The sequence below is a fragment of the Pongo pygmaeus genome, chromosome 20, assembly GCF_028885625.2.
Source record: "Pongo pygmaeus isolate AG05252 chromosome 20, NHGRI_mPonPyg2-v2.0_pri, whole genome shotgun sequence".
Classification (NCBI taxonomy): Eukaryota; Metazoa; Chordata; class Mammalia; order Primates; family Hominidae; genus Pongo; species Pongo pygmaeus.
This window is the reverse complement of record NC_072393.2, coordinates 2658251-2676284: the sequence shown is the minus strand read 5'-3', so window position 1 is coordinate 2676284 and position 18034 is coordinate 2658251. Positions and strand designations below refer to the sequence as shown.

The 18034-nt window shown below is 39.3% G+C and overlaps 2 protein-coding genes across 7 annotated transcripts in view; both read right to left on the bottom strand.

The window, feature by feature from the left end:
* LOC129021018 (GRIP and coiled-coil domain-containing protein 2-like) overlaps window positions 1-7748 on the bottom strand; it is a 32103-nt gene extending 24355 nt beyond the window's left edge. Inside the window, 4 exon segments of the mRNA XM_063658250.1 lie at window positions 5876-5944; window positions 6407-6484; window positions 7356-7509; window positions 7744-7748. Of these exon segments, the coding sequence (XP_063514320.1) occupies window positions 5876-5944; window positions 6407-6484; window positions 7356-7509; window positions 7744-7748 (306 nt within the window).
* A 193-nt stretch (window positions 7749-7941) lies between these two features.
* The window catches only part of LOC129021015 (E3 SUMO-protein ligase RanBP2-like), a 46397-nt gene continuing 36304 nt past the window's right edge, over window positions 7942-18034 (bottom strand). For 5 of the 6 annotated variants that reach the window (XM_054466087.2, XM_054466089.2, XM_063658312.1 and 2 more), the window contains 3 exons: window positions 16151-16286; window positions 12487-12581; window positions 7942-11439 (listed from right to left, as the gene is read on the bottom strand). In XM_054466087.2, coding sequence (XP_054322062.1) covers window positions 8089-11439; window positions 12487-12581; window positions 16151-16286 — 3582 coding nt within the window. In that variant the 3' untranslated portion in view covers window positions 7942-8088. Of the gene's footprint in view, window positions 11440-12486; window positions 12582-16150; window positions 16287-16410; window positions 16519-18034 lie in introns of those variants that run through there. The other variant, XM_063658313.1, reaches the window with a different exon arrangement.

The following is an 18034-nucleotide window of genomic DNA, read 5'->3' as shown; positions in this document are numbered from 1 at the left end:
TGTCACAGGGGTTTGTTGAACAGATTATTTCCCCATCCAAGTACTAAGCCTGGTACCCATTACTTATTTTTCTGATCCTCTCCCTCCCCCTACCCCTCCACCTTCTGTTAGGCCCCAGTGTCTGTTGCTCGTCTGTATGTGTCCATGTGTTCTCATCATTTAGCTCCCACTTATAAATGAGAACATGTGGTATTTACTTTCCGTTCCTGCATTAGTTTGCTAAGGATAGTGGCTTCCAGCTTCATACATGTCCCTGCAAAGGACATAATCTCATATTTTTTATGGCTGTGTAGTATTCCATGGTGTATATATACCAATTTTCTTTATCCAGTCTACCACTGACAGGCCCTTCGGTTGATTCCACGTCTTTGCTATCATGAATAGTGCTGCAGAGAACATACACGTACATGTGGCTTTATGACACAATGACTTACATTCCTTTGGGTATATACCCAGTAACGGGATTGCTGGGTCAAATGGTATTTCTGTTTTTAGGTCTTTGAGGAATCTGTTTTCCACAATGGCTGAACTAATTTACACTCCCACCAAAAGTGTAAGTGTTCCTTTTTCTCTGCAACCTTACCAGCACCTGTTATTTTTTTGACATTTTAATAGTAGCCATCCTGATTGATGTGAGGTGGTATCTAATTGTGGTTTTATTGCTAGCACACTGTTTATGTTTTCTTGCAAAGTTTATATTTGGAAGTTCCACTGAGATATTATGCGTAAAAGAGAAACGACATTAACCAAGAGGACTGTGAAGCCTGGCAGTGGCTTTCCTGAGGACCTGGACCTCTTGTGTCCTTGGCTCACCTCCACAGGCTTCTCTGGTGGTTTTTTTTTTTTTAAGATGGAGTCTCGCTCTGTCACCAGGCTGGAGTGCAGTGGCGCGATCTTGGCTCACTGCAGCCTTCGCCTCCTGGGTTCCAATGATTCTCCTGCCTCAGCCTCCGGGGTAGTTGGGATTACAGGCATGTGTCACCACAACCGGCTAATTTTTGTATTTTTAGTGGAGACAGGGTTTCACCGTGTTGGCCAAGCTGGTCTTGAATTGACCTCATGTGATCCGCATGCCTCAAGCCTCCCAAAGTGTTGGAATTACAGGCATGAGCCACTGAGCCTGGCCTCTGCTAGGTCTTGTGTGGCATTTATGCTCTTTTGGATCGTGCTTGCGAAATCTTTTTTTTGAGATGGGGTCTTGCTCTGTCGCCCAGGCTGGAGTGCAGTGGTGCAACCTCAGCTCACTGTAACCTCTGTCTCCTGGGTTCAAGCGATTCTCCTCCCTCCGCCTCCCAAGTAGCTGGGACTACAGGTGTGTGCCACTACAGCCAACTAATATTTGCAGTTTTAGTAGATGACAGGGTTTCGCCATGTTGCCCAGGCTGGTCTCAAACTCCTGAGCTCAGGCAATCTGCCTGCCTAGGTCTCCCAAAGTGCTAGGATAACAGGTGTGGGCCACCATGCCCGGCTCTTGCTTCCCAGATCAGATCCTTGACTAACGCACTTTTGTTTCTAATTCTCATTTACATATGGTCAATTATTTGACTCAACTGGTGGCTGACTGTTACAATCTGAATTTTGATTTTATAGTCTGTCCATTTAGTGATTTCAGTGGCAGAAGACAAGACTTGGGAATCTAGAATCTGGCTTATGTTTTATTTTTTTTGAGACGTTGTCTCGCTCTGTCTCTAGGCTGGAGTGCAGTGGCGCGATCTCAGCTCACTGCAACCTCCACCTCCCTGGTTCAAGCAATTCTCCTGCCTCAACCACCACATCCAGCTAATTTTTTGTATTTTTTAGGAGAGATGGGGTTTCCCCATGTGGCCAGACTGGTCTCAAACTCCTGACCTCAGGCAATCCTCAAGCTATGGCCTCCCAAAGTATGTTTTTCTATGTTTATTTATCTGAGTTTGCTACTTCTTGGCACACATGCATACAGGGTTGAGGTATCACTAGGGTCTTTTCTTTTCCATAGAAAGAAGATTCTGTGCTTGTTTAGTATTTGGGTAGGCTCCTCTAGAAATCAGAGATATTTATCCTCTTAGTCTCTATCTGGCCTTCTTCATTTTTACTCATTCTGGTTCCAATTGCTGTCAATAGCTGTAAAAACTGAATTGCTATGCCAAGGCATAATAAATAATGGCTCCCTTTGGGAAATTCTGATTTTAATCAAGTATTATTCCTAAGGGGAGTCTTGGAACAAAAACGAATGCCATGCATACCAGAGTCTACTTTCCTTATGCAGGGTAGACACTTCTAAACATCTGAATAATTACAAATTATTGTCCCTCTAGGACTCCTGTGTGTTCAGATCTTTTAATAAACTGATACAAGTTATTACAAGTGATATGAACACTGAAAAAACTAGCCAAATTAACAAACTCCAAAAATTACTCAGTATCTTTATAATGATGCATCCTGAAGAACCTAATAGAGCATAGGTATATGTGTTTTTAAAAGTGATCAACATTCTTAAACATTTCAGCACCTCTGGTTCTACCTTAAATCCTGTCACATTTTTATACATAAGTTTATATTACATATGAAAATATGGTAATGAAATTTGAAAATTTAAATTTATACATGACAAAGAATTAGTATGCTTATATATAAAGATCTTATAAATCCATTAAAAAACCCATTTAAAATTTATATATGGGCTTCTTCGTAAGAGCAAGTTACATGAGGAACTTGCTTCTTTACATTTTAAGAGACCCTATAATCTATTAATTTCTTCCAGAGGTAGACCAGACATATCAATTTCAAGTAGTTAAATCAATCTTTTCCTTTGTAATTTGTTAAAATACTTTAGGTAGGGGTGCAGTGGTACAATCTCCGCTCACTGCAACTGCCACCTTCCAGGTTCAAGTGATTCTCGTGCCTCAGCCATCCGAGTAGCTAGGACTACAGTCACCATGAATGTGTGTGCCACCATGCCCAGCTAAATTTTGTATATTTTGTAGAGACAGGGTTTCGCTGTGTTGGCCAGGCTGATCTCAAACTCCTGGCCTCAAGTGGCTCACCCACCTTGGCCTCCCAACGTGCTAGAATTACAGGCGTGAGCAACTGCACCTGGCCTAAATTTAGTATCTAAAGTTTGAAAAAGTCTTTTGTATCCAGAAGTCAGTTAAAAAAAAGATCAAGTACTTCATTCCAGGTTTTTAAAAAATATTTTTCACAAAATTTTTTAACCCATCCAGAATACATTTTGGTATGTGGAGTGAAATAAAAACCTAATTCCTTAGAAGGAATTTCTTTCTTCATTGGTTTCTGTTTCAAACTTTACTGAGATGGTATAGTTTAGTTGATGAAACAATAGATCTGGAACGAGACTCCCTGAATTAAAATTTCAGCTCTGCTCTGTTACTTGTTCTGTGACCCCGAGGTGTCTTAAGAAATCTGAGTCTGTGACTTTGAGTTCCTTCATCTATTTATGCCTCAGAGTCCTCACTTGTAAAGTGTTGATGCTAATATACTTGGGGGTTGTTTTGAGAATTCAGTGTATTGAGATATGTAAAGTGCTTAGAAGAGAGCCTGGCACCTGTTTGTTGTTATGCGGAAGTATCCATCTCTTCTGCTACATTAATCTGTACCATTCTTGCATCAGAGTTCTACCACATTACTGTAACTGTGATAAGTTTTAGTGTCTCTTTCAGTAGGATGTCACTTTTTTCTCTTCATTTACAAAAAATTTAGCTACTCTTGCTAGTTTTTTACTTAAAACTTAGAATCCTCTCAAGATCCAGCCAAAAAAAATCTACAATTTTTAACGAATTTGTCTTAGAATTTATAAACCAATCTGAGAACTGATAGTTCAAATAATAGTCGTCCTATATAAGTTTTGCAGTTTTCTTCATTAAGTGCCAAAACTTCTCATTTAAGTGCTTCCTAAGATTGGATTTTATGGCTGCTGTGGGTTTTTTTTTTTTTTTTCATCAAATCCTGCCTGATTACCACTCACTCTCTTCTCCCTTCCCACCTTACTTTTTTTTTTTTTTTTTTAATGAAGTATTTATTGATCATTCTTGGTTGTTTCTCGGAGAGGGGGATGTGGCAGGATCATAGGATAATAGTGGAGAGAAGGTCAGGAGACAAACACATGAACAAAGGTCTCTGGTTTTCCTAGGCAGAGGTCCCTGCGGCCTTCTGCAGTGTTTGTGTCCCTGGGTACTTGAGATTAGAGAGTGGTGATGACTCTTAAAGAGCATGCTGCCTTCAAGTATCTGTTTAACAAAGCACATCTTGCACCGCCCTTAATCCATTTAACTCTGAGTTGACACAGCACATGTTTCAGAGAGCACGGGGCTGGGGGAAAGGCCATAGATCAACAGCATCCCGAGGCAGAAGAATTTCTCCTAGTCAGAACAAAATGGAGTCTCCTATGCCCACCTCTTTCTACACAGACACAGCAACAATCTGATCTCTCCTTCCTTTCCCCACACTTCCACCCTTCTTTTCAACAAAACCACCATCGTCCTCATGGCCTGCTCCTGATGGTCGCTGTCTCTTCGGAGCTGTTGGGTACACCTCCCAGACGGGGTGGCCCGGCAGAGGCGCTCCTCACTTCCTCCCAGACGGGGTGGCGGCTGGGCAGAGGCGCTCCTCACTTCCTCCCAGACAGGGCGGCCGGGCAGAGGTGCTCCTCACCTCCCAGACAGGGCGGCCGGGCAGAGGCACTCCTCACTTCCCAGACGTTGGGCGACTGGGCAGAGGCGCTCCTCACATCCCAGACGATGGGCGGCCGGGTAGAGATGTTCCTCACTTCCTATACGGGATGGCAGCTGGGCAGAGGCGCTCCTCACTTCCCAGATGGGGCGGCCGGGCAGAGGGGCTCCTCACATCCCAGACGATGGGCGGCCAGGCAGAGACGCTCCTCACTTCCTAGACGGGGTGGCGGCGGGGCAGAGGCTGTAATCTTAGCACTTTAAGAGCCCAAGGCAGGAGGCTGGTAGGTGGAGGTTGTAGCGAGCCGAGATCACGCCACTGCACTCTAGCCTGAGCACCATTGAGCACTGAGTGAGCGAGACTCCGTCTGCAATCCCAGCACCTCGGGAGGCCGAGGCAGGCAGATCACTCGAGGCCAGGAGCTGGAGACCAGCCTGGTCAACACGGCGAAACCCCGTCTCCACCAAAAATACAAAAACCATTCAGGCGTGGCGGCGCGCGCCTGCAATCCCAGGCACCCGGCAGGCCGAGGCAGGAGAGTCACAGGAGCCTGAGGCAGGGAGGTTGCAGCGAGCCAAGATCACGGCAGTACAGTCCAGCTTCGGCAACAGAGGGAGACCGAAAAAAGAAGGAGAGGGAGACCGAAGAAGGGAGAGGGAGAGGGAGGGGGAGGGGAGGGGGGAGGGGGAGGGAGAGGGCCCCTCTCCTTCATTATAAACAAAAAATTAGTATCATTTCCTAGCTAGGAGAAATAACAGTACACCGTAAGATACAGATTCTTGTTCCACTTCTGCTATTACTCAGTAAAGACACCTTGGGTAAATCAGATAGCCTCTCTTGGCCTCAGTTTACTCATGTCTAAAGTCTTCATTTCTAAGGTCCCTTGGGACAATGACATTATCAGATTCAAAACAGAATAAGGCTCTATGTTCTACAGTAGTGTATAGGCACATTCGTTCTTAGGTCAGGGATTCCTAACCTAGAGCTCACAGAAACTATACGCAAGTATACATCCACTTTTAAGTTAACACTTTTCACATTTCTCAAAGACCGTATCTTTAAAAATAAAAGATTAAGAGCTACCTTAGCTAGTAATAAAACCGGTATACTTAAAAAAAAAAATTCAGAGATTGTTACTTTATCATTGTACTTGTTTGGCATGGCTAAGATGTGTTACTGGTCACTAATGGTGAGATTTCACTTCCCTAACCTGTTCTTGAAGGCCTTCAACAGATCCCACTTCTTCTTCCACTCTAGTAGCCACACTTCTAAAAATGATCTGTGAAACATATATAATACGCAAGCTGTAGAATGCTGGCTGTTAAAAATGGGGTCCATTTTCAAATACAACATTTTTCTAAACCATGCACAAAAGAACAGCCCTACAGGGACACTCTTCCATATTGTATACATGCCGTTGCCACTACATTTGAATACTGGCAGACGTTAGTGGCTAAAGATAAACATTAGATAAAACATAGGTCTTCACTGAGCAGACCTGAAATAACAGAGCAATGAAGTACATTACAAATCAGCATCCCAGTACATTTTAAAAAAACAAACCAACAAGGGTGTCATGCCACCAGTCAAAAGGTACTTTGCTTAAACTGGCATTCTTTAACATGCATGTTGTAGTGGTTAAGTACTTAATTTCATACAGCCACAGTTATTAATACTTTGCTAAGAGCTACCAGCTGCTAAAAACTGCTGTTATGTCACACTGAGAATGCTAGTTCTATACCTTTGTTCTCAGGCTGTGAGGAAGGGGTGCTAGTCCAAAAGGCCATGGGATTAGATTTAAAAAGGCTAAAATTAAATCCTAGAAAATAAAGAATATTTTTTAACATTTTGGGAAACAAAATGAATATGCTTTTAAAACATAAAAAGCCAGAATCCCTCAATTTATACCACCAATCTGATTGTCTTACATATTCATTTATCCCTGTAGTTTCATTCTTTGCTCATTTAATAAATGAGCAAGACTGACATACAACATATAAAATGAGAACATCTCAATATCATGTTCTTTTTTTTTTTTTTGGAGACAAAGTCTCCCTCAGTCACTCAGTCAGGCTGGAGTGCAGTGGCATGATTTCAGCTCACTGCTACCTCCATCTCCTATGCTCAAGCGATCCTCCTGCTTCAGCCTCCTGAGTAGCTGCTAATTATAGGCACGCACCACCATGCCCAGCTCATTTTTGTATTTTCAGTAGAAACAGGGTTTCACCATGTTGGCCAGGCTGGTCTCGAACTCCTGAGCTCAAGTGATCTGCCCACCCCAACCTCCCAAAGTGCTGGCATTCTAGGAGTGAGCCACCGTGCCCAGCCTCAATATCATGTTTTCTGAGTGACAAAAGAAACTGAACAAATGAAAATGAACACTTTAAAAAAAGACTCACGTTAATGCGCATGATTCAAGCATGAGTCCGTATACTGTACTGAGTTCTTTTGCTCTGCCCTAGCATGATAGAAGTATCTTCCAGTTACTGAAATGTCTTAAACTAAGTTCTCTTGCTCTTTGAAACCTCACCGTGAACTTATTAAGGGAGAAAAAAAAATTGCTCAAATATTTTGGGGGTGTTCACAAAGCATCATTTATATCCCAACATTAGTATCCTACAAACAGTCTGCATCAAGCTAAACATTAAAAGAAAGAAAAACTTTGCTTAACTTAACAACAAAGTACTTACCCTTTTCTGGTGTTTTAAATGTGTAGTTGATTGAAGATTCTTCCGTTGGAAAGGAAGCAAAGAGATTTTTGACTTTGCTATCTGAAGACTGTTCCATATCAGAGTTCTTTGACAGTTCACATTTGTTAGGTTCCACTTTGCTTTCAGATCCACTCTGGGCTACTGAACTAGTTTCACTATTGTTACTTTTCAAAGGTGCATTAAAACTAAATCCAAACAAAGACCCAGTGGCTGAACTGTTGCCAAATGCAAATGGTTTTGATTTTTCACTACTAAAAATGCTTTTAACAGACTCTGAACCAAATATAAACTTTGGAGGAGAAACCACTCCTTTTGTTGTTGTTTCAGATGTGCTAGACACTTCAACTTCTGAAGCTGCATCTGCTACATCATCACTCTGAATAACATCTGTCCTCTCTCTTGTGGTTTCTTCTAATACAGCTACAGCAATTTTGCCACATGGTGACTCTCTGGGAGTGCTTGACCGAGAAACATGAGGTGTTATCAAAGAATCTTTTTCCTAGGCTGTTTTTGTTTCATCAAAAAAAAAATTTTTTTTAAGCTTTCCAAAAAGAACATATTCTTATTTTATTTATTCTAATTTAATTACCCTTTTTTAAAAATTATTATTATACGTTTGGTTTTATAGTATATGTGTGCAATGTGCAGGTAAGTTACGTATGTATACATGTGCCATGCTGGTGCACTGCACCCACCAGCTCATCATCTAGCATTAGGTATATCTCCCAATGCTATCCCTCCCCCCTCCCCCCTCAAAAATTTTCTTAAACGAGTCTGCAACATCCTGTAGTTTAAAACAAACAGCTAAATGCTCGACTTTTCTTTCTCCATCTGCAAAATCACATGCAGTCCACACCCATACTCTTTCTGTTCCTTTCATGTTTTGCAAAGTCATGTCTGGAGTTATTCTGTGATTGGCACAAAGTTTTAATACTTGGTCCCTTCTCATCACTATACGAGCTTGCTTATTATCATAATTCTGTAAAATCTTTATATCACCAATGCCCCTTTCTTTCCATTGACCAACATCTTTATCATATCTGTAGAGTTTTGCCCTGTGACTAAAAACAACTTGTTCATTTTCCTCACCACTGGATACTTCAACTAGATCAGGTAAAGGAACAACAGGTTCAAAGTACTGTCCATCTCTCTCTTCTTCTTGAGTAACATCAGATTCTTCATCAGTGCCAACTGAAGTCCCACTCTGATTCAACTTGGCAGGAGACTTAGATGGACTCAAAGCAGATTTCAAACTCAAGTTAAATCCTGTTGTTGACTCACCAGAGCGGAAAAGATTTTTTCTCACAGGGCTACTTGCCAATACAGAAGCATGTACTGAGCTACTACTAACACTATCATCCAAAGCATCTTCCCTTAAATCATAGTTATCCCATTCTAATGTGGGCCCAGTGTTTTCAGGATTGGGTTTTATTGTTGTGTCTGAGGCACTGGCTGCATCTGTATCTGAACTCTTATGCTCTTCCTCAGTGACTTTTGTTTGATCATTTGTCAAAAATGTTTTGATATCTTTCAGTCCACTCTTCATTTCTTCAGCTCTCTGTATTAACTTGGCAGCTCTGCCAGTATCTACAAGTTTATGGGGAGTTTGAAGTGGTATGTCTAACAGAAGCCGCTGGCATTCCTCAAATCTCTGCTTGAATTCTTCAGCCAGCTCTGGTGTTTTAAATTTTGCTGCCAACTGCTCTAATTTGGCATCACCACCAGAGAAATCAATGGCTAACCATATCCATGCTCTATCTGATCCAGAGAGAGGCTTCAGGTTCATTGTAGTCGTTATCCAATGATTAGCACACACTTTTAGTACTTGTTCTCTTCGCATCAGCATTCTTAGTTTGCCATTGACCTCATTTTTGAGAATTTTTAAGTTCCCCAAGCCCCTTTCTTTCCACTGACTTATCTCAGCATCAAATCTAAATAGTTTTACCCGCTGTGAATACAGAACTTTTTCATCTTCTTCTCCTGTTACAAGTTCTACTTTTTCAGGCATTTGAACTACTGGTTCAAAATGGATGTCATCGCTGTCCTCAGTCTTATAGGCATCATCATCTTTCTCAAAATCACCAGAAGTGTTTGCTTTATTGGCCATTTTACCGCATTGTGATGAGAATAATTTTTCTCCAGCACCTGAAAATCCCTTGAAATTGGGCTCTTTTTTGCCAAACTGAAATCCTTCTCCTGAAGTTGATTTTGCAAGATCTGCAAATGTAAACGTGCTACTTGTTTGGCCAACAATCACAACACGACCATTCTTCTGGCTACTAATATCCTGAGCCTGGAAGCCAGTATCATTTTCAAGAGGCTTTTCACTTTTCTTTTCTTCATTTCCTGGTTCCGAAATGCCAAATTTAAATCCATCAGCAGACACAGGGATGGAAAATCCTTCTTTGGTTGACTTAAATTCTGTATTAGAAGAACCCTGAAACATACATGAAGGTGAATTTTCTTGATCCACATGCCCAAATTTGAATCCTTGCTCTGTATTGCCAAACTTAAAAGCTTTTTCTGAGAAATTACTTTTAAATCCTGTTCCCACCTGACTTCCAGAAGAGTCATGCAACTTCATTTCTGAGCCCAATGTGAAAGCTGAAGGAGCTTCTGCAATAGGTTTATAAGTTGGTTTAGAGGCATCACAAGCCACATATTTTAAGAAAGAACTCTCATTTTGTACACAGCAAACACTACAGTTCCACTGTCGTTTCCTGATGAACATTCCTTCAAATCCACTCTTTGGAGCCCTGCTTATCTTGTTATCATGACTTGTGGGTTCTTTTACAATTCTGACAGCCAGATTTGATGCTGTGGCTACATTTGTTCCTGGGGATTTTAAAATGCTCTGGGCTTCCTCAAACTTGCACTTAAAAAGTGCTGCTTCCTCAGGAGTTTTGAACCTAATAGCAAGTTGTTCTGGTTTTGGCAACTCATCTGCATAATCAAGGGCATGCCATACAAAAGATCTGTCTGATCCAGCATTTGGTGTCAATTTCATATCTGGACTGATGTAATGATTTGCACAGATTTTCAATACTTGCTCTCGTCTCATTAGAAGGCGAATTTTACCAGATGTTTTATGCCTCAGTATTTTTACATTGCCAATCCCACGTTCTTTCCATTCTTTGGATTCTACATCAAAACGAAACAATTTCGCGCGGTTGCAAAAGAATTCTTCTTCATCTTCCTCACCAGTTTTTACTTCAATCTTATCCAGAAGAGGTACTACAGGCTCAAAGTGAGGACCGTCATCATCATCATCCCCATGGGCACTTCCTCCATCTGTCTCCTGATTCTTGTTTGCTGTCTCTGAAGTGGGTGTTCCAAATACTGATTTCCCTGGACCATGGAAAGTAAACATATCATCACTTCGCCGAAAACCAGAATTCTTTTGCTGACTCGACCCCATGTTTTCTGTAAATGAAATTCCAGACACATTTTTGCTTCCAAAATTGAATGTATTTCGAGGCCCAATGGTTTGACCACTAGGAATTGGTTTGGGTCCACTATAGCCATCTCCTTGCAAGGGTTTATCTGAAGTCAGGAGACCTAAAAGGCTTTCACTGTTACTGTAAGCTGCAGGAGGCGGCTGTGTCACAACCTGTGGTGAGGAAAACGTGAAGTCATCATCATTTGATTTGAAATTTGAGTTAAATTTAAAAGGAGCTGGCTGTGTTGCGTGTGCTGGTGTTGGCAAAGATGGCCTTATTCCTTCACCCGGCATGGGCTGAACAAAATTAGTTTTCCCAAATTCTATAGCCTTAGATGCTGCAGATCTTGAAGCATGAGCTGCAACTGGAGGTTTTGTGAAATATCTTGGTTCTGGCAAAGGTGGATTTGTGCTTGTCTGTTGAACATTGTAATTAAAGGAATCATCACCCCTGGGCGATAGAATTCCTGTTGCAGGAGACTCAAAACGCAATGCAGGAGGACCATACATCTCCTGAGAGAACATACAAGCAGATGAGCTTTGCACTGGCGGTGTGTGCATCTGTTGCGGATAGGCATAAATATGCTGTTGGGGTGGAAGCCTATTCATGCCATAGACTGGGCCCTAAAAGACAGAAAGTTAAAACATTTTGTAGATTGTCTACAAAACTACAGATAACTAAATGCAAACCAATTCTCACAAACTTCAAACATGAATATGAAGTGAAGAAGATCTCATTAGGGGATGTAGTACACATCATTAACCCGTTTATGCCAGAGGCTGCAAATTTTCTGTGTGAAAAATCAGACCTTGGCAATGACCTTGAGCAGTAGGATATAAATAACTCCCATAAGCTTAGTGTTCCAATAATGGAGCACTAGGCATAAGTAGGTTAAGAGAAAACCACATTACTACAAAGATACTTGCATATATACTTGGCATATAATGAAAATTAATTATAGCATCTTAAAATCTACAGCTAAAGTCATAAAATAAATACCTTCTTCATTCCTAAACAATTTATCAAATGATGTTAACAATAATGATGATGATGATGATGATGATAACATTCATTGAGCATTTATTAATGTGCCAGCTGGGCACTGTCCTAAGCACTTTACATTATTATCTCATTTTAATATCCCCAAAAACCCTATGAATTCAGGTATTATTATTATCCTCATTTTACATATGAGGCAACTGATGCATTGAGAGGTTAAGAAACTTGCCTGTGGTCAAAATAAGCAGAAGAGCAAGGGTCTAAATGCACCCCAACACTCTGTCCTCAAAGCTGTCACATTCAACTACCACTGTAATATTGAGTCTTCAATCAATTGTTATACATATAGCTGTATCAGGCCTGAAAGTACTTACCACATAGTGGGTCAGCAAGGGCATTACAGTTCTATTTCTGTTAAAACAGAATGATGAAGGATCCACCACCACCACTCCCATTTTTAAAATATTCTAAATATTCACACTTATTGTAACACAAAAATAAGGTGACTAAGAAGTATAATTTCTGTATTTGGAGATAAATTTAAAATATCTACATTTTAAGGGACATAAAAGTTTTAATACTGAACTACTGCTCTCTTGAATTTATTTGAAGGAACCCTAAACAATTTAAAAAGGAAATAATTATAAATGTATAAATTATTCCTTTGTTACCTTTGTGGGAGTAACATTAGCTGCTGGTCTGAGAAGATACCGGGAATTATATGCCGGTGACTGACGATAACATACTGAAGGGCCAGTAGTTGCAACTAAAAAAAAAAAAAAGAAAATAAAGAAAACACTGTTAAAGTCTATACTACAGTTAAGACTATCTAGGCAAGAGCTATAAATACAAAAGCAATAGAAATTAAAGAAAGATTTAACTACATAAATTTTAAATTTCTGTACATCAAAATACACCAATCAAGATTATCAAATGACAAACTAGAAAAAAATTGCTAAATATGACATGAAGAATAAGAGAATAGCATCACTGTGATCAACAAGAACAACTACCTCACAAGCATTAAAAAAGGAATAAAGAAGAAAGTAACTGTTGCCTTTTCTAAGAAAGATCAGTATGATGTGGAATTATGGACATTCAGTCACAGAAAGGACGTAAGGAACCAAGATGCCATCTGATGGTCAATGCATTTGAAGTGGGCCTAGAAAATCTGCAGAAAGACTAGGTTGTATTTTGTAAACTAAAGCTATTACTGAGAATGTTCAGCTCAAAAATCACCTGACAAATTCATGGAAAGGATGTCATAAACAACATAAAATGTGTTCCCTGGCTTAAAATAAAAAGCACATCAACACTCATGCTGATGTACAAACTATCTGCTCCCTCTGTTTTGTGTGTTTTACCCGGAAACAAAACGACTAGAAGGCACCCATGTTAACGGCAAAACTACCAATAGTCATTTGCTTGAACTGTTTTATGATAGTTTTACCAGAAAACAACCAAAAGACCTTTTATGCCTGTACATGGAAGAAGAAACAGAAACTGTGCCAAGAGGTTCCAAACAATTGCCTCTGCAAAGCACTGAAAAATCAAGACCGAGAAAAGGCTAGCCAGAAGCCCAAGTTTGATTTTGGAAACCTAACAGAGGTGAGGATAGCTATTTTGAAATTACTATGGGGAGGAAGCAGGCACAGAACACAGAACAACCTGACAGAAATGGCCCAAGAATCTTAAAGTCTTGCAAGATGTCTGTCTACATGAAAGCAAAAAGAAAAAATATAATTTTAAATTAAAAAAAAAATCTTAGTCTGAAGTTTAAGTAGGGACTTTAATTGACTACTGACTCTAAACTGCGGAAAAAAACTAAAGAGCTCTAATAAATCTACTAAAAGTAATCTAATTTTTAAAAGCACCATATGAATAGACAATTTAGGAAAGAAATATAATAGGCCTCAAGGAACATGTTTTTGAAGTGAGCCTTGAAAATCCGCAAAATGACGAGGTTGCATTGTGCAAACTGAAGCTATTATGAGAATGTTCAGGTCAAAAAAATTACCTGACAAATTCATGCAAAGGATCTCACAAGGAACACAAATGTGTTCGCTGGCTTTTAAAAAATCACATTAACATTCATGTTGATATACAAATTCTTCTCCAACTGTTTTGTGTGAGTTTTACCAAGAAACCAAACAACTGGAAGGTACCCACGTTGAAGATGGCAAAACTACCAACAGCCATTTGCATGAATTGTTGAGCATGACTAGTATTAAAAAACCTTAAAAATTGATATCACTTTTGTTCCTACAAATTGGCAAAGGATTTTATAAACTAGTAAGTCAGCATTAGCAAAAGTGCGAAGATGGCACTATCAGATACTAGTGGTAAGAGCATAAACTGAATATTTTGAATACCCTACAAAACTAGGACGGTGTCCTAGAATTTGTAATGGCATAAACCAGAAACAACATAAATAAAGGAACAGAATTTACAGTACTTCCATGTGATGGGATACCATGAACTCATTAATATTCAAAAAACATTTAAGTTTAAAAATGCTCAGAACTAAAGTAACATTTAAAAAACTGGCTAGCTCATCTACACACAACGTAATAACATGGTAACAATCTCATAAAAAATACTATATGTATAGAGAAAGAACCAGAAGGAAATGCTCTCAAATATAAGAAATGTTAATAAGGTGGTTAGTTTTTAGTTTTCTTCACCCTGTTCAGTACTTCTGAGTATCTCCTATGAGCTCATTAATCTTTAATTTTAATCATCTTACTTTAAAAAAAACAAGGACCATCTTGATATATGTTTACTTTTATTAAGGAAAAAGAATCTATGAACACAGGAACAGAAATCAGGAGATCTTGGCTCTCGCCCTTTCAGTGCCACAAAGCTGTTTTGTGAACCTGTAAATAATCCATTTGGAGTCTCCATATTTCTCAATTGTAAAATGAGGATGTGCTGCTTCTACACATTTCATAGGGTCATTGCAAGAATAAAATGAGACAATGGGAATGTTGTATTTACATGCTTGTATAAGAACAGAAGACCTTTTATGCCTGTACACAGAAGAAATGGAAACATGACCCACAAGGCACCAAATAACTGACTGCACACATCACTAAAAAAGCCCCAGAAAAGGCTAGCCAGTTCGTTTATCCTCTTACAAGGACCTATATGATGTATAAGGTTTTAAGTAACAAGGTTTGAACGTTAGACATTTCATATACTTATCTATGACTTATGACATTTAATAAGCTTGACTTCACAAAGATTTTCTGTTATTTTGCTTGTGTTGAGAAGATACTATCACAAAAGGCTAGTGGGGTTGCCTTAACTATATGAACCATCACACAAATGTGCTAATCTAAACTAGATTTTATTCTAAATCTTTCCTGGGCTAAAAAGAGAAAAAAAAAAAAGGGCACTACTACTACCATTTCAAAGTCTGTCGTACGTAAAAGGAACAATTTTGTTATTTCTGGCTGCCTGGGAGCAATGTATTATACTGGCAAGTGCTTTGGAGTTACACCACTGGAGTGTGAATCTTGGCTCTATCAATAACTAGCTGTATAATAATGAGTAAGTTACCTAACCTTTCTTTATCCCATTTCTTTATTTATAAAAAAGGGATTAATAATGGTACCGGCCATTCTAAGTTACTGTAATTAAATAAAATTACATTCACAAAGCACTTTTGCACATAGCCAACCCACAGTAAACACTATTAGTAACCTTAGTTCATTAACTGTTTACTGTATACTCTAATAAATGTCTGATACACACCCACGCCCACCTGCACATACACAAATGCTCATAGTAATTATGTAAGGCAAGTATTATCTCCACATTTCAGACAGGTTAACTTACACAGCTATTATAGTAAGTGATAGAGCAGAACTTAAAAACCCAGTATGATTCAGGTCCAAACTCCTTTTCTTTCTTCATATAACCATAATATTTCAAATTAAGTAAGATTTCCCATATAATGTCCTGCCTCTCATCATTATCATCAAAATAATTCCCCAGAGGTGTAGGTTCTTAATTAAGCATTTCTTAGTGCATAACTCTATTCATTAACATTTTTCAATTTAAGGAATAATCTCATCTCAGCTCATCTGAGGTGTGGATTAAGTGTTCTTTAAGCCTTTATATACACGTGATCACACACAGCTCGTTTTTTCTGCTTGGGGTTATAAAAATCTCCGTTAACACCAAATACAGCTTTTGAAGTAACATATAAACAGACGTTGACATGTATATTAACAAACATATATAAACAAGGTGATTTCACAAGTTATCTACTTAAAAGAGGGAAGTAAATTAGTTTTACTAAAATATGCAATTATCCACTTGCCAGCTCACCTGTTAGTGGAGCCCCATGAAATGTCTGTGACCCCTGATATCCATCAGGCACTGAGTCTGGTCCATAATTCTCTGTGGGCCAACGATGAAGGGATGCTGAGTTACTGCTATTTAGTTTCAACTCCTGCATTTCTTTCTATTGGGAGAAAAAAAAAAATCAAATAATTTTAAACATTTAATTATATCATGCCAGAAACAGTGCTGGGAAAGCTTACTCTTTTAAATTTAAATAACTGATTTTTTTTTTTTTTTTTTGAGATGGTGTCTCGATCTGTCGTCCAGGCTGGAGTGCAATGGCACAATCTTGGCTCACCGCAACCTCCACCTCCTGGGCTCAAGCAATTCTCCCACCTCAGCCTCCCGAGTAGCTGGGATTACAGGCGTCAGCCAGCACGCCCGGCTAATTTTTTGTATAATAGTAGAGATGGGGTTTCACCATGTTTGCCAGGCTAGTCTTGAACTCCTGACCTCAAGTGATCCACAACCTCAGCCTCCCAAAGTGCTGGGATTATAGGTGTGACCCACCACACCCGGACCTGATTATATCTTTTGAAAGTTTCTATTTGCCAATGAGTTCTAGGTACCTGGTGCTGATTTTAAAATATGATTCTTAATTTGTTAAAAATTTATCTGCTCCCATTTTCATTCGTTAATACAAAACCTAATTCATTAACTCTCTCACCTAAACAAATAACCTCCTAAATGATCACACCTTCATTTCCATTCTACACTTGCCTACATTAACCTTTCTGATGTTCACCTCCAGCCAAGACAATTCCCTGCTCAAAAAAACAAGTACCTAGAAACTAAATTTCTTTCCACAACTTTCACAGTCCTCTAACATTACACTGACCATCCTTTCAGTGTGTTCTTTCTACACTGCAATCTGGACTACCTGACATTCCAAATCACCTCCCCAAATTAGCTTTTCACTTAACCCCGTGCTGAAACAAAATACAACTCATTCTCAAGGTGATGTTCAAATGCTCCACCAGGAAAGGGAAAAAAGTAGTAGCTGCAGAGAAATTTATTATGTATATAATAATATGTCCAACACACTTAAACTCTTAATTTTTATACTATCTACACTGTTAGGTAAACAATATTAGCTCCTATCTTAAAATGAGAGAAAGGGATGCAGGGAATAACAGCTGGAATTTGAACCAGATCTGACTCCAAAAATGGTTTCTTAACCCAACTCTGCTGCCTTGACAAGACGGCAGATAGATACAACGCCGTCTAGTGTAGCTATGTGGCTACCTGATCTCTGCTGAAGAAAACTAAATGACAGCACCATACCCAACCCTAGAACCTACAAAATGTCCCCTTACAAAACAGACACTTAACAGGAAATTGTTTTTCCAAAGAAATTGTAGTGGTATCAGAAAACAGGTAAATTTTGAAAAGTTTCAAACTTCTCTGTATCAGCCCAGGAATCCGACCACTTGTAACAAGTGAGGTCAGGGACAGATCTAGCATGTCGGCTTTCTTTTTCCACAAGTGTTTCAAATAAAAATTTCCCAGAAAGACCTAACCATGAGGTCCAAAACCATCTCAATTTTCAAGCTAAATAAAATTTCCCCCACTCATCCATCTACAGTGCCTAGTCCAGATGCTACACATACACATCCAAGAAATAAGAAACTAGTGGAATCACCTAGAAAACTTTATGGTCACTGTTGGTATCCGCACCAGAGCTTTGAATTTGCAATCACTGCTGTAACTGTAATTTTAAACATTCAATGTGATGAGAACTGGCTTCAATAATTCTCTCATTTTTAAAGATAAGAAGCCAAACAGTCACAAACAAAGTGACTGGCCCAAGATCATTAATTAATGGCAGAGTCAGTACTAGTACCAAGCTTTTCAAGCTCATGGACTAGT